Source organism: Vitis riparia, chromosome 18, assembly GCF_004353265.1.
Source record: "Vitis riparia cultivar Riparia Gloire de Montpellier isolate 1030 chromosome 18, EGFV_Vit.rip_1.0, whole genome shotgun sequence".
In the NCBI taxonomy this organism is placed as follows: domain Eukaryota; kingdom Viridiplantae; phylum Streptophyta; class Magnoliopsida; order Vitales; family Vitaceae; genus Vitis; species Vitis riparia.
Window position 1 is genome coordinate 29,212,585 of NC_048448.1, and position 24,313 is coordinate 29,236,897.

At 28.9% G+C, this 24,313-nt stretch overlaps 2 protein-coding genes across 3 annotated transcripts; both read right to left on the reverse strand.

The window, feature by feature from the left end:
* Nucleotides 1-8,894: 8,894 nt before the first annotated feature.
* Nucleotides 8,895-17,112, reverse strand: LOC117907880 (disease resistance protein RPV1-like). Of its 2 annotated transcripts, none has more exons than XR_004650076.1 (8): nt 17,027-17,112; nt 12,253-13,292; nt 11,862-12,158; nt 11,669-11,771; nt 10,831-11,588; nt 9,739-10,456; nt 9,374-9,475; nt 8,895-9,177 (listed from the first exon to the last, which is right to left on the reverse strand). XR_004650076.1 is itself a non-coding variant. In XM_034821553.1 (8 exons), exons 2-8 carry the CDS (start codon nt 13,060-13,062, stop codon nt 9,174-9,176), a joined length of 2,586 nt encoding a protein of 861 aa, XP_034677444.1. In that variant the 5' UTR covers nt 13,063-13,292; nt 17,027-17,112; the 3' UTR covers nt 8,895-9,173. The 2 variants fall into 2 exon arrangements, 1 of the variants encoding a protein (XP_034677444.1); XM_034821553.1 differs by having other exon boundaries at nt 9,374-9,445; nt 9,915-10,456.
* LOC117905660 (disease resistance protein RPV1-like) lies at nt 17,023-17,520 on the reverse strand. Its single transcript, XM_034818545.1, has one exon. It carries the CDS (start codon nt 17,518-17,520, stop codon nt 17,023-17,025), a length of 498 nt encoding a protein of 165 aa, XP_034674436.1.
* Nucleotides 17,521-24,313: the final 6,793 nt, after the last annotated feature.

Below are 24,313 nucleotides of genomic sequence, written 5' to 3' on the forward strand. Positions count from 1 at the left end.
TAGCAAGGTGGCAACACCTATGAGGAGGCGGAGAGTCCTGCCGTTGGAGAGAAACATTTGAGGACCAATGCATCAATTTGTCTGGATGAGGAAGAGGCTGCATTCCTACGGTTCCTTGAGTGGGAGGAAAGCGCTGGAAATGATGGAGGCCTTACAGAAGAGGAGATAAATGCTTTCTATCAGGAGTATATGAAATTGAAGCCATCTTTAAAACTGCAGCAAGGCATACAACCAAAGCTTTTGATGATCCATGGTTTGCATGGCCACCTTTGGGCCACATGTCATCTTCCGTTTCTTCATCCCTCTTTTTTTTTTTTTTTTTTTAAATAATTTCTCAAACTCCCTTTCTTCAAATAATTTTCCAGATTCTAGTTTTTTTAATAATCCCAACTCCACAATGTTTCATTCTTAAAATTTTTTAGGTCTCAAAAATCCATTTTCCAATAAAACTTGCTGTCATTTTCTCTTCGGCAAGCATTCTACATTTTTTTTATCTTTAAAAATGTTTTAAAATAAGCGTGAATTTATTTTTGTAATTTCAAGTGATGGAATTTATAGAATTGATTCATGTAAAAATAAATTGGGCTTTGGTGGGGGCCCAACATCAGTGAATGTTTTCTCTAAAAATAAATTTGAGTGAAATGTGATATCTGATGATTTCTTACTCTATTTAGTAACATATGCCACATATTTTATGCTCATTATTGTGCACTAACCCCATTTCATGATAGCACATTATTGCTTACAGTTAAGGTACGCTCGCACTCTCACTTTGATTCTTCTCTATGCATGCTTTGGCTTCCAGTGTTTAATCATTTTGGTATCTCTTGATTTACTTATCAATTGTCATACTTGCTACATTTCATTAGTAAAGACCCGTTTTTAGGGACTTAGAGGGGTGCTACAGTCTTTACCATACATTTCCAATAAGTAACCTGACCCCCAAGCCCAGATTTGGTTTTTGCAGACCATCTTTTCCAAATAAGGAGTCACACTTAAGGTTTTCTTTCTTATTTTGTTTACCCTTTTAAAATAAAACAAAAATAAGTGGCGACTTCAAGTCATTTTCTAAAAAAAAAATACATCATTTTCAAATAAAAAGTGAGTTCTCCATCGAGTGGAAGTGCATGAGCAGAAATACATGAGCAGAAATGCGGGGTCCATAGCTATGTTTGGTTCTTAGAAAATTTGAAAGAAAATGTAAGAGAAAGAAAATAAAGAAAAAAAGTAGAATGAAAGAAAAAGTGAAGAAAAATAAAAAATAAATTTAAAGTCAATAATTTATTTTCATTTGTTACTTCGAACTCAATTCTGTAAGGTTATGTTTAGTTCCCGGAAAATACTAAGGAAATAAAAAAAAATACCAAGGAAAATTATTTTTTTCATGTTTGACTATTCTGTGAAAAATATAAAAAAAATTAAATATAATTAAAACTAGTTAAAAATTTATATATTTTTAAATTATTTAATCTTTATATTAATGAGTTAAAATAAGTAAAATGAGTTTGAAGTAACAAATAAAAATAATTTATCAACTTTTAATCTATTTTTTATTTTCCTTCATTTTTTCTATTATTCTATTTTTCCTAAGAACCAAATATATCCTAAATGATTTGAAAATGTATAAATTTTTTAATAGTTTTAATTATACTTGATTTTCTTTTATATTTTTCATATGACAACCAAATATGAGAAAATCATTTTCCTTAATGTTTTTTTTTCTTTCATTTGTACTTTTTGAGAACCAAACATAAACTATAGTTAACACATATTATATATATATATATATATTGATTGAGTTATTTTATTGGATTCCACAAAGAGCATTTTGCCTATTAACAAAAAAAGAATTTCTTCAGTATTTTTGATAAGTTATAATTATTTTCATATATGTAGTTATCTCTTTTCAATTTTCAACACATCAACTATAAGTTTCTTGATGTGCTCTCATTGCCTTTGTTCTCAAACTAGAAAATGCACTGCACAATACATGGTTTATGGATTTCTAACTTATAAGGTAGTTTTGGTAATTTATTTATGAGAATTAGGTTACTTTTGATAGTGATTTTAGATAACGTTTCTAGTTTTTATAATACTTAATTTTTTTTTTTAAATCACTATCAAATGCACTCTTAATTTTTTCAAAGAAATTAATTTCATTTACTTATTTAGAAAAATAGGCATAGAATTAGTTGTCCTTTTTGACATGATATATACTCTAATAGGAGCACCAATCATGTGCATAATTCAATAATAATGATTATTAAGTATCAGGTCAACAAAATACTTCACATCATGAGTGTGGAGCAGACTGGCAGGATTATCTTATGAAAATGGTAATAGAGCTTTGCATATTATGACATATCTCTTTGTTTTATCCTCCTTATCATTATGCTATGCTTTTAGAATGCAATTGAAGTACTCAGCTAAAGGTATAGCCTTAGGGCTATATTTGGATGTCCATCCCTTGTAGTTTATTGCAGTTTGTTAGAACTTTATAGTTGGACGTTCTCTTGCTTTCTGTTTTGGCCTACTCTCATTTGAGGCTATAACAAAATTGACTCTAATCATTGACTTACTTTCAATAATGCATATTGTAGACTTGTATTTTTCACATATGTTTTCGGTAAGACTCGCTTTTTATTTGTGAAAATTTTGATTTTTTAAAATTTTGAGTTGTCACTTATTTTAATTTATTTTTAAAGGGAAAAAAAAAAGAAATAAAACTTTGTGTGACTCTTTATTTGGAAAAGACAAGTCTACAAATCAAAAACGAATTTTAAGATTAGGTTACCTATTGGAAAGATACAATAATAAGCCTTAACACCCTTTTAATCTTGTATACCTCCGGTCTTTACTAAACAAATGGAGAGAATTATAACAATTGATTAATCAAATATAGATATTGAGGAAAGTATGATACAAGTGAACATATAAGATGACAGGAGGTGAAAAATAAATTCCAAGAATATAAAAAAATAGTCGTAAAACTTTCATTTATTCAACAAAAGATTTAATTTTATTCACTTTCAAATTTATTTTCAAAGACCTTTTTTTTTTTTATTAAAAGAATTTATTAAGTACAGTTCTATTGGAAGAGAAATGTTTGAATTTGATGTTATTTACAAGAAAATGATTTTTATTTGTTTTAATTACTTTTACTAGAATGAAATTTTTACAATTTTATTCCTAAGAAAATATTTCAATTCAAAATTTATTTACTAAAAATTATGTTTACAAATTATTTAAAGAAGAAATTTTATAAATTTAGTTACATAGATCGAATATTTCAATTTAATTTTATTTGCAAAGGAACTCATCTTATAGAAAACTAGATACAATTTTAAAAAGCATTGATTTGATTATTATTTTGAAAAATGATTTTATAAGGAAAAGGTTTTTACCGATTTATTAAAAGAAGAGAAACTTCAATTCAATTCTTTATTTAAGGAATTTGATGCTTACAAATTATTTAAAAGAATATTTCAATCCAAAATGATTTTTTTTTTTTTTTACAACTTTTATTTCCAACCCAATTTTTATTAAAGAAAAGAGTTTTTTTTACAATTTCTATTTACAAAATTATCTCCAAATCCAATATTTATTTAAGAAAATTTTATTAACAAAAATAGTTTCAAACCAATCTTTATTTTTAAAATTTATTTTTATTTAATTCATTAAAAAAATATATTTTTCAAAATGATTTTAACTTTATTTTTTTTAAAAATCATCAATTTTATAAAAGAGCTCTACAATTTATCCCCTAAAAATTATTTTAAATTTGTAAAAATGGGACTATAAACTTATTATTTTTTAGAAAAAAAAGGTTTCATAAATATTTAAATAAAACATTAGAAAATATTTTATCCTTATTTTGTTAAAAAGAGTTTTACAATTTTTTTAAAGGGCTTCCAAATTTTATTTTTATTTTTTAAAAAATGATTCTCAATTCTATTATTATTATTATTAAAAAGATTTTATATTGTTTTTATTAAAAGGATGATTTTGTTGCTTTAAAAAAAGTTTTCAAATTTTATTTTTAGCAAAAAGTTGTATAGTTTTGTTTTTAAAAAAGATTCTACCATTTTGTTTAAAATCTTTATACAACTTCTCAATTTTATTAGAAAAAAATATTTGTATTTTTATTCAGAAAAAGTCTTTTGACGTGTTTATTTAAAATATAATTTTATAAAATAAGATTCTACCATTTATTTTATTTTCCTGTTGCATGGTCTTTATAACTTAGAAAATTGATGCATATTAACAATGATTGTTTAGACTCAAGGAAGACCCAACTTTATAAAAATGCACTTTGCAAGGTGACTTTTTAAGGGGGTGATAAAAAGATTAGGAAGTTTGCATGCTACTTCTACTTTTGTCTTTTTTATTGCTAGGAACTAGCAATGTTTAGGTTGAGGGGTGTGATTAGCACTCAAAATTGGTATTTTTTCATATATAAAAATAGGTTTTTGAATAGATTTTGAGTGCGAGTCATTACCTTTTAACTTAAATATATACTAAGTCCCAATTGAGGACTAATGTTTAATAAATCATTATGATTCAATTAGATTCAATGCATGGTGTTAATCTAAGCATGGGTGGCTAAATTCTCTCACTAGAGATGTAGTAGTAAAGGCAGATGATTTAGAAGAGAAGGATGATAAGAAAAAGTGATATCTTTCAATGGTAGTAAGTTTGTAATCTCTGAATTTCATATGCAAGTTAAATTCTTTGTTATTTTATCCATATCATAAATACATAGAATGCATGCTAGGATCTATTGATGCATAAAGGATTATGATATGATCAATGGCCAACTTGGTTTGATCTTATGTGATTGATGACCAAGGAAATCTATCAAATGAATATTAGGTTTTAAATGTCCTAAAGATTGAAACTTTTTATCAAATTATATGTTGGATGTTAAAACAAGATTCAAGATGTGAATGATCATATTTGTGATTTAATCTTGGAAATGCCAAAAATACTTTAATTAGTACTTGTTTTCCCTTAATACTAGGTCTGAAACCATATTTATGAAAACCTGCAGACTTGTTGATCATTGTTTTCTCAATTGAAAATTTACTTTACTAGTCCAATCAATTTTCTATTTAATGGTCATTACTTGATTTGATCTAGACAAGATTAGTTAATTTTTTTGGTTCCCAGAGACCAACGTATGTTTGTAACCGTTTGGTATTTAATAAATTGTCATGATTCAGTTTAATTCAATACATGGTATTAATCTAAGCATGGGTGACTAAATCCTCTCACTAGAGATGTAGTAGTAAAGGTAGATGATCTAGAAGAGAGGGATGATAAGAAAAAGTGAGTAGATTTTTGCAACAGTGCTTAAGTGAATGGATTAGTGTTAAAGCATCAATGTCAAGCAGTCGAGCAACTATATAAGCGTTTGAGTGGCTTGAGTGCTCAACTAGTGTTTCCAAAGGTGAAAGTTGCTTCTTGCACCCTTCTCAAATTTTTGGGCACTTGAGCGCTCTTGGCAACAAGAAAACAATAAAGAAAAGGTTTATGGCAGCTTGGGGACTTATGTAATAGTGTAGGATTTAGTTATAAATCACTTTAACCCCATTTTGTGTTGCAAGTATTATATTTTGTAAATTTAGAGGATTATCCAATTGGGTTACCAAATTTATGCAACATGATCCCTAAGGTCATGGGAATAGTTATTTTATTCTATTATTTATTTATGCTATGTTTGATTTTAGCATGTGTTAAATGAATAATGCTATATTGGAAAAGTAATTTTGGGTTTTTCTTAAGAAAAATAATTTTTCATGAGAAACATTTTTGTATTGTTATTTTTCTTGAGTTGGTTGTTGTTGAAAGTCATATTGCTATTCATTTTTGAACTATCCACTTGGTTTTGGATAGGTGGTTCTCTAGGCTTTCCCTCTTTGTGAGAAGAAGAACAACACCTATGACGATCTTCTAGGTTCTTCCTTGTTGAGAGAAGGTGGAAACCATCAAGTCCTTCAAGTTCTCTTCCTTTGAGAGAAGGACTTTTGTGGATATGGATATATAGTCCAAGGATAAAGGAATCAAAGAGCAATTCTTTTAGCACATGAGTCCTAATTTAAGAAGTAAATAATGGATTTGAAAATTTTCATGATAGAGAATTTATTTAAGAAAGGTTACTAAAATTACTAAAAGTTGCTATTTTCAAAAGATTAAGTGGGAGAGGGCATTAGCAAAGCCCATGGCCTCCATTTTCAAGCTTATCTTGATTGGGTTCATCACCACCCTAATAGTTGGTTAGGTCATAGGAATAAAGAGATATGGACTCTCCTTCTGGACAATAGTTGATATGTCTGTAGTGGGGACAAGCACCCCCACGGTAGGGTTTCTTACTTGGTGAAATTGATAGTTCAAGGACAATGGTTATATATTTAACATTGGATATGAAGTGGTCAAATTGCCCCACATGGTCCCACTTTCATAGTTCATAGGCCAAAAAAAAAGGGTATGTTGATCTTGTGTTTAGATACCTTTCATGGTTAAGGCAAAGAGATCAATTTGAGAGGGTCTCTAGCTAGTAATAAGGTTATGACCTACCCCATGTAGGCTTGATTCCAATCCGAATCAGAAAAAGCTCACAAAGATAAATCATTATGAGAAGGGAAAAATAGACCTTGTCCTGGACTACTTTTCAAATAACGCAGCACACGTAAGGCAGCTTCCATGTGTGGTTTGCGTGGTGCATGCATGAATCTACTTAACATATGGACCGAATAGGTGATATCTAGCCAGGTAATAGTCAAATAAATTAGGCGTCCAACAAGTTATCTATACTGAGATGGATCTTTAAACAATTCACCTGAATCTGAGAGCTTTATGTTTTGTTCCATGGGAAAGCTCACAGGTTTAGCACCCAAAAAACCACCATCTTTTAAAATTTCCAAAGCATATTTTCGTTGTGAGATAGAAATACCTTTCTTTGATTGAGAAACTTCGATGCCCAAAAAATACTTCAAATCACCCAAATCTATAATCTGAAAATGACTGAAGAAATTGCTTGAGTGCTAATATGTCTTTGACATTATTACCCGTAATAAGAATGTCATCAACATATATTAACAAAGTTGTAAAAGATTTGCCTTTCTAACATGTGAATAACGAGTAATCAGCTTTGGATTGAGTAAATCCAACAGCTTGGATGACTGTAGAGAACTTGGCAAACCATTGTCGTGAAGCCTGCTTTAAACCATACAACGACTTGTGAAGGCGACACACTTGATTCTCCCCCTGTCGTTGAAGACCAGGAAGTGGAGTCATATAAATTTCTTCATGGAGATCATCATGAAGAAATGCATTGTTGACATCAAGTTGGTGAAGAGACCAATTTTGGGCAGCTGCTAAAGCCAATAAACAACGGACAATAATCATTTTAGCAGTGGGAGAAAAAATGTCATGATAATCTAAACCTTCTAGTTGTATGTAACCTCTCACAACTAAACGAGCTTTGAAACGCTCAATGGTGCCATCTGAGTGCCGTTTGATTTTATAAACCCAACGACAACCAATAGGCTTTTTACCAGGAGGAAGAGAAGTGAGGGACCAAGTGTGGTTGGCGTCTAAAGCGACCAATTCAGATTGCTTTGCTTTTTGCCAATGGGGATGAAAGACTGCTTCTGCATAAGAGGTAGGCTCAATATCTTGACTAACAGTAACAATAAAGGAGCGATGTTGTGGTGAGTAACAATAATAAGAGACAAAATGGCAAAGGGGATATCGCGTACCTTTTTCTGGACTTGATGACAAAGGCGGAAAATGGTTGGGAGACCATTTTCATTTTATTTTATTTTTCTTAATTTTTTATCTTTTATATTTTATATACAATACATTAGCACTAATTATATTATTATAATTAATATAAATATAACTTGAATTTATAATTTTTTTGCAAAATCAAAATAGAAATATTAATTTTTAAAACAACCCACCCAAAGAGATTTTTTGCTTTTTATTTTTTAATACTATTTTTAAAAACAACTTTCAAACACTTTTCCTTTTAGAAAATATTAAAAAATTGTTTTTTTTTCTCTTTAACTTAGAAAACGTTGTGAAACCACCTAAGTTCTTAGGAATTCTTGTCGAGTTATTACTATTTTCTTTTTTCAAATTTTATTTTAGGTTTCTAAAAACTTTTTTCAAAAATTTTAAAATGAAAATGTTTTACTTCCTTAAATTTTAAAAATTTTAAAAGTTGTTTTTAATTGCAGAAGGTATATATATATATATATATATATATATAAAAGAATTTCTATATTTTATCTACAACTTTCTATTTTTAAAATTAAAAAATAAAAAATATATCTTAACATAACACAAGATTTGATTTTTGTTTAGAATTTATTAACGCAGTTAATCAATAGATTTGAGATTGAAGTTAATAAAAGGTGTTTTCAATAACATAATAATTAATAAAATGAGAAAGAAATTTTTTTTAAGTCATTAAGTACTAAACAAACTAAGGTTATGTTAGTTAATATTAACGGATTGTTTTTAGTTGAATAGAAAAAATCAGAATAAGTAAAATATTTAAACCTTTTATATTCAATTAAAAAACAAATATTACTTAAGTGGCTCTTCAAAAAGGTCAAGTGAACTAGAATGAATCAAATGTTAGTCTACTCAATTGGACGGTGTTAGGCACTTAATTTTATCTTATTTCCGGCAAAATACCATGCGAGTGTACCATGGGATGGGCCATCTTTGCAATTTCCTTTGTATTTGCTCTTTCCCCTTTTCTTTTTTCTCTCAAATTTCTAAAATCCAGATGAAGCATAAAATTACTAAATAGGATAAAGCTTATCTTTTGGATATGATTGCATGGTGCTATGCATTGTAAAAGTCAAGTTCTCACTGACTGCTCATTCAAACCTCAATCATACATACATTTCATAGCTGAAAACATAAATTCTAGTTTCTAGCATTTGCAAGTCATACTTTTTCATCCACACAGAATGAATTATTCCCAAATTGCAGTGTGTTTTTGTCAAGGATCGAGATTAATGCCTACCAGTCTGCAATTAGATGATCAGTACAAGTAGACCATCCCATGTCTCTTTAGCAACTGTTTCTCTTTCAAGGACTCACATTCAGACATCAACTCATCCCACTGCTTGTCTTTTGGAACCGCTTCCAACCATTCAGCTACACCATAAGATACAAGGTTTCAATTCCATGTCTATATATATTATATAGTCCATAATCACCTATGAAGAAATTATTATTCATGTTTGTGAAACTTAAATTAACATATAAAGTTAAAATGTAAGATAAATGAAGGAATATAAGAAATAAATCATGAGGATCAAGTACTCTGGAGCAGAAATGAAATTCTACGTACCTGACATGGGAAACCAACTTAAGCCTCAATTGATCAGTTGAGTGTTGTGCCTGAAACGCGTGGGATGTCCTAGCTTGGTTGATCAATTCCAAGACCCGCATGCTAGACAATGTAAACTTGTTCAAAACAAGACTTCAATGCCTCAAAAATAATAATGGGCAAATACTCTGGAACAAGTCCTAAAGTGGTTTACAAATTAACATAACTGGTCTGGATCTTTTAGGCCAATATTTATTTTTTTTGGTTTTTGGGGTGAGCATTTTTTTACATCCTAAAAAATTTATTCAGCAAAAATATAATCTGAATTTAAGCTCCTTTAATCTGTTTGCGGTGGAAACTTATACCACAAAGGAAAAATAACTTACCAATAATGTTATCATGGCTTGAAAGGTCCAAAACCAGAAAGACAGAGAAAGACTATCAAGGAGGAGGAGCGCTGGAGATGCCATTGTGATTCCTACCAATTTGGCCTTGGATCTAAGCATGGAATCCGTGGATCATCTCAAACTTTTAGGGGCTTTTCTGATCATTACTGCTGTTCTCAAGATCAACATGTACAAGACCAATCCCACACTTTTTCACCTTCACTGGTTTACCATTAACATGGCCACGAAATGAAGCCTTTAAATGGCTTGATTTATAGGAGCGATATTTGTGCTTAATAGCAACATTAGAATAATACGTTACCCACGCTGAATCTAATACACCATCATTATGGTCGCATTGGCAGGATGATCCACAGGAGAGATGATCCAAAAACCCAATTTCATCATCAAGGAAAGTCAATTCACATCCTAAATGATAAGGTTGCGTGATATTCACCATGGCATTCTCAGACGTACTACTCTTTGGTTCATCCATTGATTTATCCAGAGGTTCACCCTGTTGTGGAATATAAACACAGCATAAAGCCAATCCCAAGAAGTCCTTGTCGTACCACTTAAGAGGAAGCTCTACTGTTACTTCACTGCCAATACCCTTGTGTGATATCCAATCTGGAATTTCTATACCAGAGATAACAGTACTAAATCCCTGGCTGACACCATTTGCTGGAAGAGACAAAAGCCTTCTGTATTTCATCTCCTGCACGGAAGGTACCATGTTAAACATTGAGCATGACTGCATAAAATTTCGAGTTTTGGGCCCCAATAGCCCATCATGGGAAAAAAATTAAGTTTAACCACTTTGTCAAATTTAGGTTCAAAGTAACCCTTTTATTACACATAGGAGCAATATCATTATATTTTTTATTTTTTTTCTTAAATTATAAGTTGAAACCTCGATTACCAACTAAAGCTTAAGTTAAAAAATGAAGCCTCGAAGGATGATGTGACACTCACCTAGAAAGAGACTGCATTGAATATAAGTTTTAAAAATGGCCTAAAAGTTATATTTTTGTGTTAAAACAGGCTATTTGGACCCAAAATTCTAAAAATGCTGTGCTATGAAAACTATACCTGAATTTCTTGTAAAAAAGCAGATTTGAAGCAATTTAACTGCCTCTGCCATTGCAACACTGGTTTGAAGGAATTTAACAGCCTCTGCCATTGCCACACTGACTTTTTCATGCCTGTGCAATCATGGGCATCTAGGACTCTGAGACTTGATGGAAGCTTTGGAATTTCTAGAAGACTCTTGCAGTGCCTCAACCCAAGCTCTCTTAGCTCAGAAAGTTGACTTATGGCATCAGTTACTCTAAGAAAACGGTTTCCACTTAGATCTAATACTCTCAATGAGTATAGGCAGCAAATATCATCGGGAATTTCTTCTTCTGTTAAATTGCAGTAACTTAGGTTTAATTCTTCCAATGAGTATAAGCTGCCAATGTCACCACTGATTGCTCGTTGCATTAGGTTGGTGCCATGCACATCCAATACTTTTAAGGAGCACAAACCAGCCAAAGAGGAATCCGATTGAGGGCTAATCAATTCTGAACTTGATGCATAAAGCTTCTCTAGACATTCCAGGCTTCCCAGGTTGTCGGGCAGTTTTGAACACCCGATTACATTGAGAGTCTTAAGACATTTCAAGTTAGAAAGGCTCTCTGGAAGGCTTTCAAGATTCGTGCAGAATGCCAAGTTCAAATATTCCAATGAGTATTGATTCCACGGGATCTCTGCAAGTTCCTGGAGTTTTGAACAGCGAGAGAGATCAAGATTTACAAGAGAATCCAAGTCCCAGATGCTGCTTGGAATGTTCTCAAGGTTTGTGCACCCTATAAAATTTAAAAAATAAAACAGCTAGTTAGGAACTATAATAATTATAAATGGATGAACCTTCAGCAAATTGTACCACCTTCAAGAATTAGACTCTCCAGATTCGGTGTATCTGAGAAGTCTGGGATTTGAATGAGCTGCTGAGAGTGACTGAGATTGATAACCTTTAACTTCTCAAGAGGCTGGAACAAAGAGTACTTGGTTTTGGTAAATAAACTTCCCTGACCTTTAAATTTATAAATTAAAAAAAGAAAACTAAATAATAATCATACCTTCCTCCCTTCCCAAAGTCCTCTTAGTTCACTATTCTGCAGATTGAGTTCAATAAGCTTCTCTCCATGAAAATTTGATGGCAAAGATTCCAAAGGATATCCATCCCAATGAAGATATCTTAACTCATAAGACGGAAATTCAAAGTCCGTAGAAACATGCACCATAGAACCACGTTTATGATCCCGACAAACTTTGAGTAATCTAAGTTTGTTCATCATTTTGAAAGCTTTAGTGGTAAACTCTATTCGTTCTGCTGCAGATATATTTAGAACTATCCCTTCAATCGCATCAGTCCCCTGAAAATCAAGATTCATAAATAAGTGAAATGCAAAAAATGTAAAACCAAAATAAAACTGTAGGCATTCATAACTTCAAGCACTTGGATCTTACTTCATTTTTGAGCAATATGCGATGGACATCCTCTGATCTCCACAATCTGCTCTGTTTTCCTGGCTCTTGAGGACATGCTTGATGAACAACTCCTTGACCCATTTGTTGCAATAAAGGGTGCATCATTATCTTATTATTTGAAAAAGTTAGGAGAAACTTATTATAGAGATCTGTTATTGCTTTCTCAGCCCCATCTAATATTCTTGAAACAAATTCTCTTTCTTCCCCTTTAAAAAAACATGCAATATCAAGAAATATATCTTTTGTTTTATAATCTAGTCTATCATAACTGATTTGAAGCACATCTTGAATTGCTTTCATGGATTGGTGTTTTAGTTTATACAATGTACTTTCCCATTCATCTATTGACTTACGAAAAAGAAAACCACCTAAAACTTTAAGAGCCAATGGAAGGCCCTCACTATAATTTACTATATTTCGGGAAAGTCCTCCGTATGCTTGTTGAGGAAATCTTACTTGGAAGGCATAAAGACTAAAGAGATGTATAGAATCTTCAAAATCTAATCCTTGAACCTCATATATAGCATCCACTCCATGCTCAAGTAGTAAATGTTTATCTCTAGTCGTTATAATAATTCTACTTCCCCCACCAAGCCAATCTCGATTTGGAACTAAGTCCTTTAATTGACTCAAACAATCCACATCATCAACAACGATAAGAATTTTTTTTTTTTTGCAATTCCTCCTTATTGAGCCCTTCATAGGACAGTCCTGTAATGTCAGATAGAAGTTCTTTTTGTACTCTAGGCATGGATTGCTTGCAAACACTTGGAAGAAAGCTAGCACCATCGAATTGGTATGAGATTGAGTTATAAATAACTCGTGCAATTGAGGTTTTACCAATTCCACCTAATCCCCATACTCCAAGCATGCGAACATCATAAGATCCAATGCCTATCAATGACTTCAATTCTTCCAAACGTCCATCAATTCCAATTAAGTTATCATCACCAAAACGTGGAAGTTTCAAACTTTGATGGACAAAATCAATGATTGGCTTAATAATAGGTGGCCCATACCTGTTAATAATAAAGTAAAGCAATGTTAATTATAAAATGCAGCAAAGATATAATGGAGTAAAAATAGTTACAAAAGATTATTAATGTGAAGTTAATATGGTGATGTCGTGCTGTGTCAAGGGCAATGAACTCAATAAAGAAAACTTGTCCACAAAATGGTAAGTGACTTCCCAAACGTAGTATTCAAGCTATCAGTAGAACTCAAGTCTAATTTTAAAATATATTAAATATTAAAATTATGATTTATTTTAATTTAATTATATTCAATGATATCAAATAAATAATGATATATGTATAATTATTTTAATGTTTATATTTTTTATATTTAATAAATATATAAATTATATAAAATAAGGACCTATTAAAAAATTACGTTTTATATTTTTAGTAATAAATTAAACCAAACTTTAAAAATAAAATAATTAATATTAATTTATTTAATATTTAAAAAATGATAAAATGGGTGAAATATTCATAAATATCAATGAAATATTGAAACATGAAAGAAAAAAATTGATGAAATATTAATAAAATGTTTAGAAATATTGATTCGTATGAAAGATATACCTGCACATCCAGATATTTTAAACATCTACTAACGTACTTTTTATTTCATTGTTTAATATTTTCATTTTTATATTGCACGCCCTGTCACCCTTCACCATCAATGTCAATATTTCTCAATATTTTAATTTTTTTTTATAGTTGTCAGTTCTGTAAATGCGCTCATTTATTCTTTTAATGTTGGGAGAATTGTGTTTTGGGCCTAACTGGACCCAAAAATTAACATTTGGTCCTCCAATCACCTATATTTAAGTCTAAAGATATGAGATAGTAATTGACAAAAATACCCACTTAACTCATTTTTGTCTTTATTCTACTACTTGCCACTCTTCTTTCTTATTTAACCATTTTTGGATTTTTCATTTTTTTAAAACTCTTTTATAAATAATTGAAAATTTACATTATTTTTTATTTTTAAATTATAAATAAATAAAAATTATATTAACGATTCAAAGACTATTTTGGAAAATATTTTCTAAAAAAATATTAATTTAAATAAATAAAAATTATCTTTTACATTTATTTTTATAGTTTACATTTTAGAAGTAAATAATTTAATGATTAAAATACCATTTAAAATAAATATATTCACTATTTTAATTTTTTTATACTCAAAAGTATTTTAAAGTTTTTTTTTACTATTATAAAATAAAAAGTTTAATTTTTTTTTTTTTTTAATCTTCTTCCTTCTTTATTTTAATAACTTTTTGAACATGACTTTTAGTAATAAGTTATATGAAATGCTACAAATTTATTTATTAAGGATTTTTTTAATGATTTGAATTAATTGAAAATTTATTAAAATAAGAAAAAGAAAAATAAAGAAAGTGGATGAATTGAGAGTTTTTATTTTAAGTACTCGATTAAAATGATAATGGATGGAGAGTTTTTATTTTAAGTACTCAACTAAAATGTTTTCATATGACCTAATTGTAGAAGTGGATTATATCAATACATAGTAGAGATTTATTTATTTATTTTTATATAAAAAGGGTTGAAAGGTATATTTACTTGTTTTAGATGAAAACAAATAACTAAAAATTATATAGATTATATTTGAGTTTGGTTTTAAAATATTTTTCTAGTTTTTATTTTTATTTATTTTTATTTTCTATATTCTCTCTTTTTGAAAATACGTTTAAGTTATGATAAATATGAAATTTGTGTCATTGTATAAGGGTATTACACTAATTATACAAGGGAAATGTGCTAAGTGTACAAGGGTGTATAAGGTTCCTAATAGGTTTTGTACGATTTTTAAACAACTTGAATTTGATATTAAGACGATTATTGATAGTTTTTTTTTTTCTTTTTTTTACCAAATTATTTCATTAAAACATTCCCTATAAAAATTAATACATAAGAAATAAAATTTTGAGTTATTTGAGTTATTGTGTAAGGGTATTACACTAACTGTACAAGACAAATTTATTAATTGTACAAGGGTATACAAGATTACTTTTTGTTATGGATTTCAAGTGATTTTGAAAAACTTTCCTATTTTTTTCCACTCAAAGATTTTTCCACCACTCAAATTCTCTCACTCAAGAATTGTTTTGAATTTTATTTTTAAATTTCATCATCAAAATTTTGTAATTGCATATTTTATTTTTGTAGTTTTAGCAATGTTCTTTCTTTTCACTATATTTTTTTTTTTGTGAAATTTTATCCAAATGAATCTATATTTAAAATTATAATCATATTTATCAAAATTTTTACTTAGATTATCTTTAATTCTTTTAATATATTTATACTCATTTATTTAAAAAATGAAAAACTAATTTTTTTTTTTTTTTTTGTAAACAAGTTCTATTACCTTTCAAGTAAAAAATTAGATAAGTTTGAAAGTCAATAAATAAAAAAATTAAATACTGCTTTCAATAATTTTTAGATAAAATTTTATATAATATATTTTATTTGAAACTTAATTTTTAAAGTTTAACTAAAAAATTGTATTGACAATTTTCTTGTTGTGGGTCAAAATACTTTATATTAATCTATCTAGATAAGAAAAATTATTAATATAATATTAGAACTTCATATCTTAGTTATTTTTTTTAACAAATTTATCTTTTTAAAAATTTTAAAATAAAGACATTAAAAATTAAAAAACTATATATATATATATATATATATATATATATATATATAAAATAAAGTGAAGTGATAGTTAATTTTAAAATTTTTTAAAATATGGTTAATGTAGAAAATATAAAAAATAATTAAAAATAAGAGAAAAATATAGATGAAAGGGAAATATAAATTTAAAATAAAAAATAAAATTAAACTAAAAGATAAATACAAAAAGATAAAAAATATTTGAATGAAAAATCTCAAAATTTTTATTATTACTTTTAATAAGAGCAAAAAGATTCAATATCTTTAAAAATGAAAAATAAAAAAATATTATTGCTTTTTATTTGACATAAAATAGAAATATATATTGGAATAAAAAGGAAAAAAAATTTAGAAATGAGTAATATTTAATAGGGAATAGAAAAGGAAAAAAAACACAAAAAAAATTAAAATTCACACTCACTTGTAGGCATATAAGGGATAAGGGTATTTTAGGAATTAATGAAAGACAATATCTTTCATCTTAATTTTCATACTTTGTTTGGGTCTTGGGCTTAAATATGGGTGGTTGGAGGATCAAATGTTAATTTTTGGGCCTAGCTGGGCCCAAAACACAATTCTCCCTTTAATGTCCGTCATTTTTATAAGTAAAAAGCTATATTACGTATCGAACACGGGATCCCTGTGTCTTGGTGCAGCCCTATTTAATATTTCTATTAAGGTAATAAATTATAAATATTTAGAAATATTTAGAAATATTTGGAAATATATTCCACTACTATGTTTCAAATTAAAATAAGAAAAATTAATAATAATTAATTTTACAGATGTTTTAAATATATATATATATAGTATTTAACATTCAAACATATATAAAAATAAACAACTTAATCCCTTAATACCTAATCATATTCAAACATTCAAACAGTATTTAACATGCTCATCAAACTCCTTCCAAAACAAAATTAGAAGCTACTATAAGTTGTTGATTTAACACTGATCCAAATTATTAACTTGTTAATTCATGATTTAAGACAACTAAATCCTTATAACTTAATTAAATCAAAAGCACAAACTAAGGACGTTGAAGTTACCACTTCTTCGGCACATAGAAAACAGATATATTGGTTGCTTTAGTCAAGGCATCCCTCCACCTTTGCACCTTTTTCGCTTCTACATTTCTTTCATGAATGGAAAATGCCTCTTCGAAGCTCTCTGTTTGCTCTCGCACGTCAGAACGATCCAAGTGGTAGAACACCGACAAGACTTTTTGTTCCATTTTTTCGCTGCACTCCATGATCTTCGCTAACTCATCCAAACAACACTTGGAATGCGCATAGTTTTTTGAGAGCACAACTATGGAAATTCTTGATTCTTCAATAGTTTTCAAAATTTCTGGTTTGATCTCCTCTCCTCTCTCAAGTTCATCGTCTCTGAAAGTTTTAATCCTCGACCGAAGCAAATTTTCGTATAACTGATCCGTAAAATTGTAGCGGGTGTCTTCACCTCTAAAACTCAAGAACACATCGAAGTTATATTTACGGATTGGGGTAGAAGAAGAAGAGGGTTTTTGGGTAGAGGAAGCCATTGTTGGAGAGTTTTTGGATGAAAGCTTAAAGAGAGTTGAGGAGTAACTTGTGGTGACTCTATTCTTGATATGCCCTACAGCATCTTTGGGTCCTTATATGATATTGATTTATTTATTTATTTGGCTTTGGTCCTTATATGATATTGATTTATTTATTTATTTGGCTTTGGTTGGACCGTAAAAGCAAACATCGATTCTCCCAATACATGCAAGCATGTGATTCTTTTTCATTTTTGGGGTCCCATGTATAAGCATGTGATTTGACAGACAAATGTCAAAGAGTAATGAGTGGAGAGGTAGGTGGTTTTTAAAACAATCAAAAAGGAAGGACCCACCCACATCCACGGATGAAAATTTCGCCGCTATATACGGTGATATATCGATATCAGGTTAAGAAATATTGTTTATGCGGAAGAAATTTCGTAATGAAAAAATTAGATTTTATCGTCGAAATATCTATTATATTTCGGATATTGGAGGTAACTGAAACAATTTTGACCACCAATTATCAATGGAGAGAAATTTCAAAAACATCAGAAAAATCATTAAAATATCGGTTTTGGCCGATAAATCTCCAAAATATCTGCGCATGGAGCGATACTTTTTTGCCAATTTTTTCGATTGGTCATGATAAATGGACGATTTTTGCTAGTTTTTCCGAAAATTCGTCGTTATTGTTGCAAAAATGGCTCTGCATCCGATCAAATTTGAATTTTTGATGATCCTCCTAGATTTCACCCATGCTTTTATATTATAGATTTATTTTATATTATCCTTTCATTTTTAACACTTTTTACATTTATCTCATTAATCTTATTTTTAAAAATTATTATCACTTCACTCTTTTTATTTTATTTTATATTTATCCTTTTAATTTTATTTCATTTTAAATGTTTTTATTTTAAAATATTAAAAATATAATTTTACCCAAAAAATTGCTGCAATATAAAAAATTAAGAAAGTTCTAATATTTTATAAATTAAAATTAATTTGATAAAATAAATTATTAATAATTTTAATTATTTAAATAAATTAATGTTAATAGAAAAAGTTGTTACCATATATTTTTAACAAAATTTTATAAGTTAAATCTCAAATTGTTTTAAAATTATAAAGGGAAAGGAAAAGAAGACAAGAAAGAGAAATTAGAACATAGGAAAATAATAGAATTAATTTTTATTAGAGGTATCTCTTTTTTATACGAGTCACAAAGAGATATACATCAATATGGATGATCATCTATAAGTTCCTGTAATCCAATAAATTCTTATATTTTATAACACTCCCCCTTGGATGATCATAAGAATATGTATCATTAAAACATTACTAAGAAAAACCCTATGAGAAAAAAACTCTAGTGAAGGAAAAATAGTACAATATTCTTTTGGATTACTATAACTGCCTCGTTAAAAACCTTGTCAGTAAAACCCATTGGGACAAAACCTGGACGAAGGAAAAAAGAGTAGTATATCCATATTATCATTTTCCCCCTCATGTAAACATGATTATGATTTCTTCAACATTTCAATTGGTAGATCTCTTAATCTTCGTATTCCAAAGTCACACCTTAACTTTTTCAATGTGGTCGAAGGTAATGCCTTTGTGAATAGATCTGCTAGATTATTGCATGACCGAATTTGTTGAACATCGATCTCACCTTTCTTTTGGAGCTCATGAGTATAGGAGAATTTAGGAAGATATGCTTAGTTCTGTCACCTTTTATGAATCCTCTTTTAATTTGTGCAATACAAGCAGCATTATCTTCATGTAACGCGATTGGATTGCCTTTGATGGAAGGTAGTCCACATGTTTCTTGTATATGTTGGATCATTGACCTTAGCCATATACATTCACGACTTGCTTCATGAGTTGCTAGTATTTCTGAATGATTTGATGATGTGACCAGCATTGTTTGTTTGATAGATCTCCATGAGATAACAGTACCATTGTAACTAAACACATACCATGTTTGTGACTTACCTTTATATGGATCTGAAAGATATTCTGCATTTGCGTATCTAAGCAATTGTTGCTTTGATTCCCTTGAGTAAAATATACTCATATCGGTAGTCCCGCGAAGATAACGTAATATATGTTTTGATACCATTCCAATGTCTTTGAGTTAGAGTGGAACTATATCTTGCTAATACATTGATAGAAAAAAAAACAATGTTTGGATGTAGATAATTGGCAAGATATATAAGTGCACCAATAGCACTAAAATATGGTACTTTAGGACCAAGTAATTCTTCATACTTTTTTAGAAAGACAAAATGGGTCATTTTTCACCTCAAGTTATCAGACAACATTGGAGAACTTAAAGGATGCACTTTATTCATATAAAAACGCTTCAAAACTTTCTTAATGTATGTTGATTGATGTACTAAAACTCCATTTGAAAAATGCTCGATCTACAGGTCGAGACAAAATTTTGTTTTTCCAAGATCTTTCATCTCAAATTCCTTTTTCAAGTAATTTGTTGTTCTTGTAAGCTCTTCAAGAGTTCCAACAAGATTTAAGTCATTAACATACACTGCAAGTATTCGCTAAGGCGATTGTACCACATGTGTCCAGATTGCTTTAATCCATACAAGGATCATTGTAACTTGATTGAGTACATGCTACAAGGCTTTGTGCTATTTGCTTTAGGCAATTTAAATCCTTATGGGATTTTCATGTATGTATTATTATCCATGGATCCATATAAATATACTGTAATAACATTCATGAGACGCATGTCTAGTTCTTTTGGGATTGCCAAACTAATTAAGAAATTATATGTGATTGCGCCCATGACGGGAGAGAATGTTTCCTCATAGTCAATACCAGGTTTCTGCGAGAAACCTTGTGCTACTAATCACACTTTATATCTTATAATCTCATTATTCTCATTGTGTTTTCGTACAAATACCCATTTGTACTCAACAGGCTTTACATCTTCAGGTGTTTAGACTACATATCCAAAAACTTCTCATTTTGTTAATGAGTTTAACTTTGCTTGTATAACTTCTTTCCATTTTGGCCAATCATTTCTATGTCGGCATTCTTCCACATTTTTTGGTTCATGATCTTCATCATTTGTTATGGAGGCCACTTGGAAAGTGAAAATAATATTATTTTGATTCCATTTTTCTCCTATGTATAGATAACTTACTGAGATCTCACAATCTTCAGGTACCTATGCCTCTTCAGGGGCTTTTCGTTTAATATGTCCATTGTCATGGGCTTCTTGCTCAATATATGCCTCTTCAGGGGCTTCTTGTTCAATATGTGCCTCTTCAGAGGCTTCTTGTTCAATATGTGCCTCTTCATGGCCTTCTGCATTATTTGTGCCTCTTCTAGAGTTATAGATTTATCAACTTTAAATTGATCAGTCATTTTGATGACCTCTTTTAAAGTGCTAAGTTTTTCTTGGGTTCTCCTCTTCCAGGGAGTTACATCCTTTGAGCTGATAGTTTACCATACTTCAGGCGTATCTTAGATTAATTTGTTAACTGTCCTACAGGGATATCAATCCGTGCTGGAGTATTTGCAGCCGGGACATATGACTTTGTCACTTTCTTTGTATGAATGCATCTTGTAGTTGATTTGCAAGATTTTGTAAATGAATGATCTTTTGAACTTATAGTTCACATTGATTTGTATGAGGATCAAGATGAGTGAAAGTCAATCCATTCCAAATAATTTCACACCGTTCTTCTGGAACGGACTTTTCTCCCCCTAACGGCGAGAAAATTGTCTCATTAAAATGATAATTTGCATAATATGTCATTCTACCTTTTAAGTGTATAGGTAGACTAGTCACTAATTAAAAACTTCTGGTTTTGTAATGTACATCCATATGACCTTTTACCCTGGGGGACCAAGTTGGTCTTAAAAGATTCTCTTGGATCTATCATCATATAAAGTGTCATTTACATGGAATCAAATACTACTAGTGACATAGCATAAGCTCTTCTAGAACCTTTAATTAGGTTTCTATCACCTAATATAGTATTAACTTTGTTTGTCATTAATATTGTGCAATTAATGAGACAAGAGTTTCATCAAAGTAACAAGTCATAAAACATTGTCATAAAGACTTTGTCTTTATAGAATTGAATAAATATTATCATAGAGAAAAAGTTAAAATCAATGGAAAAATATTAGTCATTGATGATGACTTAATTTAATAACTTGTGTAAAAGCAATGAGAGCATATATAACACAATAAAACAAATATGAAAAGATAATTTAAAGTTATATATTTCTTAAATAATCTCACACATTTGATTTTGTAGAGCAATTTATACATGAAATAACAAAGAAGTATTTCAATAACCAAACTAATTGTAGTGATAGGTCAATAATTTTATTCAAAATATTATTATGATCTAAATCAATGTGCAAAAATTAATTCATAAATCAAAATTTCAAGAGAACATATCATGATTTAAAGCATCTTGTTGTCTCAAAACTTCAATTGAAATACTGCAAATCCATTTGAACATATATGTAAAGATATAACATAGTATAATGAGAACAATAGTTGAACCTATTGTAATTTCAAAATTATTTTGGATAATGAAATTATTGCATTAATAAAAATACTGTATCTGGCAACATGCAATAATATATGTAAATTTTTCTACTAATGACAGTATAACTTCTAATAATAAAAATTTATAAAAACTATCAAATACTTACCTATTTGTATAACTTGATATACAAAAATATTAATCTTTTGATAATATGTAAATATTATCTATATGCTTGTTATCATAGTTTCAGGCTATAATATATTTTATTATAACTTTTGGTTATATAAATTTCATAAAGTTGTACAAAATTGTTAGTTAACAATTTTGTTCGCTATAACTTTTAGCTATAAGAAAGTACATATTAACAACTTTGACATAACCTTTGATTACCACAAAGAATATTAATTTTCTTATTTTCATAGATTCGGGTTATGAATAATAATATTTATATAGCTTCTGGTTATATAACAAACTTAAAAAAATTATGAATCTTCTAAGTACATAGTTGTTCATTTCAACTTCCTTTTCTTTTATTGATGTTTGGTAAAGGTCGACCAAATGTTTGGGCGTACGAAAAGTACGCGACCAATGCCCCTTCATACCACATCTATAACACTTATTCTCATGGTTCTTAGGAAGTTTATCTTGTAAACATTTCCCATTTTCTTGTTTTACCTCAATATTATTCCACTTCTGGTGGTGCAATGAGGCTTTCCTTTTCTGAGAATTTGGTAAATTATTTCTATAAGAACCATGGTATTGGGGATTTCTCATCAAAAGCTCATTTTTTGTTAAACCTTCATGGAGATGAGGACGAAGGAAAATCAGTGTTTTTGCGCGATCATGCAAGGATGCTTGATTTCCTTCTTTGATTATAGCTCCAAGATTCATTGACAATTTTGTTTTGAATAACTTCTAGTTATACAAGAGAATTATAAATTGTATGCATAGCTTTTGGCTATGAAACTATTGTTAATAAAAATTGTTTTCCATAATTCCTATTGTGAAAAATAAGTGAGTACAAAATAAAAATTAAAAGTCAATATTTTTCATAACTTTGAATTATGATCATTTTTCAAAACAAGAAAATATGTAAATTTGTGCATAGCTTCAGGCTATGAAATATTTATGTATAACTTCTAGTTACACAATATAATTAAAAGAAATTAAATAAATTAAAAGTTAATATCTTTCATAGCTTCAGACCATGATTATTTTGTCAGAATAAGAAAATATTTAAATTTGTACATAACTTCAGGTTATGAACTGTTTTTTATATAAATTTGTGTATAACTTTAGGTTGTGAACTATTCATTGGTTAGATTTGTGCATAACTTTGGGCTATGAACTTTCATTATGTAGATTTGTACATAACTTCAGGTTATGAACATTTATTTATTTATTTATTTAATAGCTTTTAGCTATAATATTGTTTGGTATAACATCGAGTTATACCGTATAATTAAAAATAAATAATTAGGGATCATATACATAACTTTTGGTCATGTATTTGTAATTCTGTAATTTTTTTCCCCATAACTTCTAGTTATAAAAATTACACATATTTTTCATAACTTTTGATTACGAATTTACCTCATAATTTATAATTTATCTCATAACTTCTGGTTATAAACATTGTACATATTTTTCATAACTTCTAATTATGAATTTACCCTATTTATAATTTATCCCATAACTTCTGGTTATAGGGATTGTAATATTTATGTATTTGAATAAAATAAATAAAAAAAGATCAAAGGGTAATAAAATATAAAATCATGATATAAGTTTATCACATACCTTTTTGTGAGATAGAAGAGAGAAAAATCTTTCTATTTCTCTGAAAAAGAGACTTTCTATTTCTCTTAATAGAGAAAAAATCTTTCTATTTTTTTTGTAAAGACTAGTCGTACTGATAACGTGTTGTAAAATTATAAAGGGAAAGAAAAAGAAGACAAGAAAGATAAATTAGAACATAGGAAGAGAACATAATTTATTTTTATTAGAGGTATCTCCTTTTTATAGAGAGTCACAAAGAGATATACATTAATATGGATGATCATCTACAAGTTCTCAATAAATTCTCATATTTTATAACACAAATAAAATATTTTATATAAATTTATTTAAATTTTCATTTAAAATATAAAAAAACATATTTTAATAAAAGTATTTAAAAAAATTTAAAATAAATATTATCTTCAGCAAGATGGACCTCCCTTCATCTAACGATACGATGAAACTACATTAATCTTCATTTGTTCTTTTTCAAT

Coding starts and splice junctions, on each gene's coding strand:
- LOC117905660 (XM_034818545.1), bottom strand. CDS start 17,520: ATGGCTTCCTCTACCCAAAAACCCTCTTCTTCTTCTACCCCAATCCGT.
- LOC117907880 (XM_034821553.1), bottom strand. CDS start 13,062: ATGGTGCTAGCTTTCTTCCAAGTGTTTGCAAGCAATCCATGCCTAGAG. Junction 12,159..12,252: donor GCATATTGCTCAAAAATGAA/GTAAGATCCAAG, acceptor CTTGATTTTCAG/GGGACTGATGCGATTGAAGG. Junction 11,589..11,668: donor GGAGAGTCTAATTCTTGAAG/GTGGTACAATTT, acceptor TAAATTTTATAG/GGTGCACAAACCTTGAGAAC.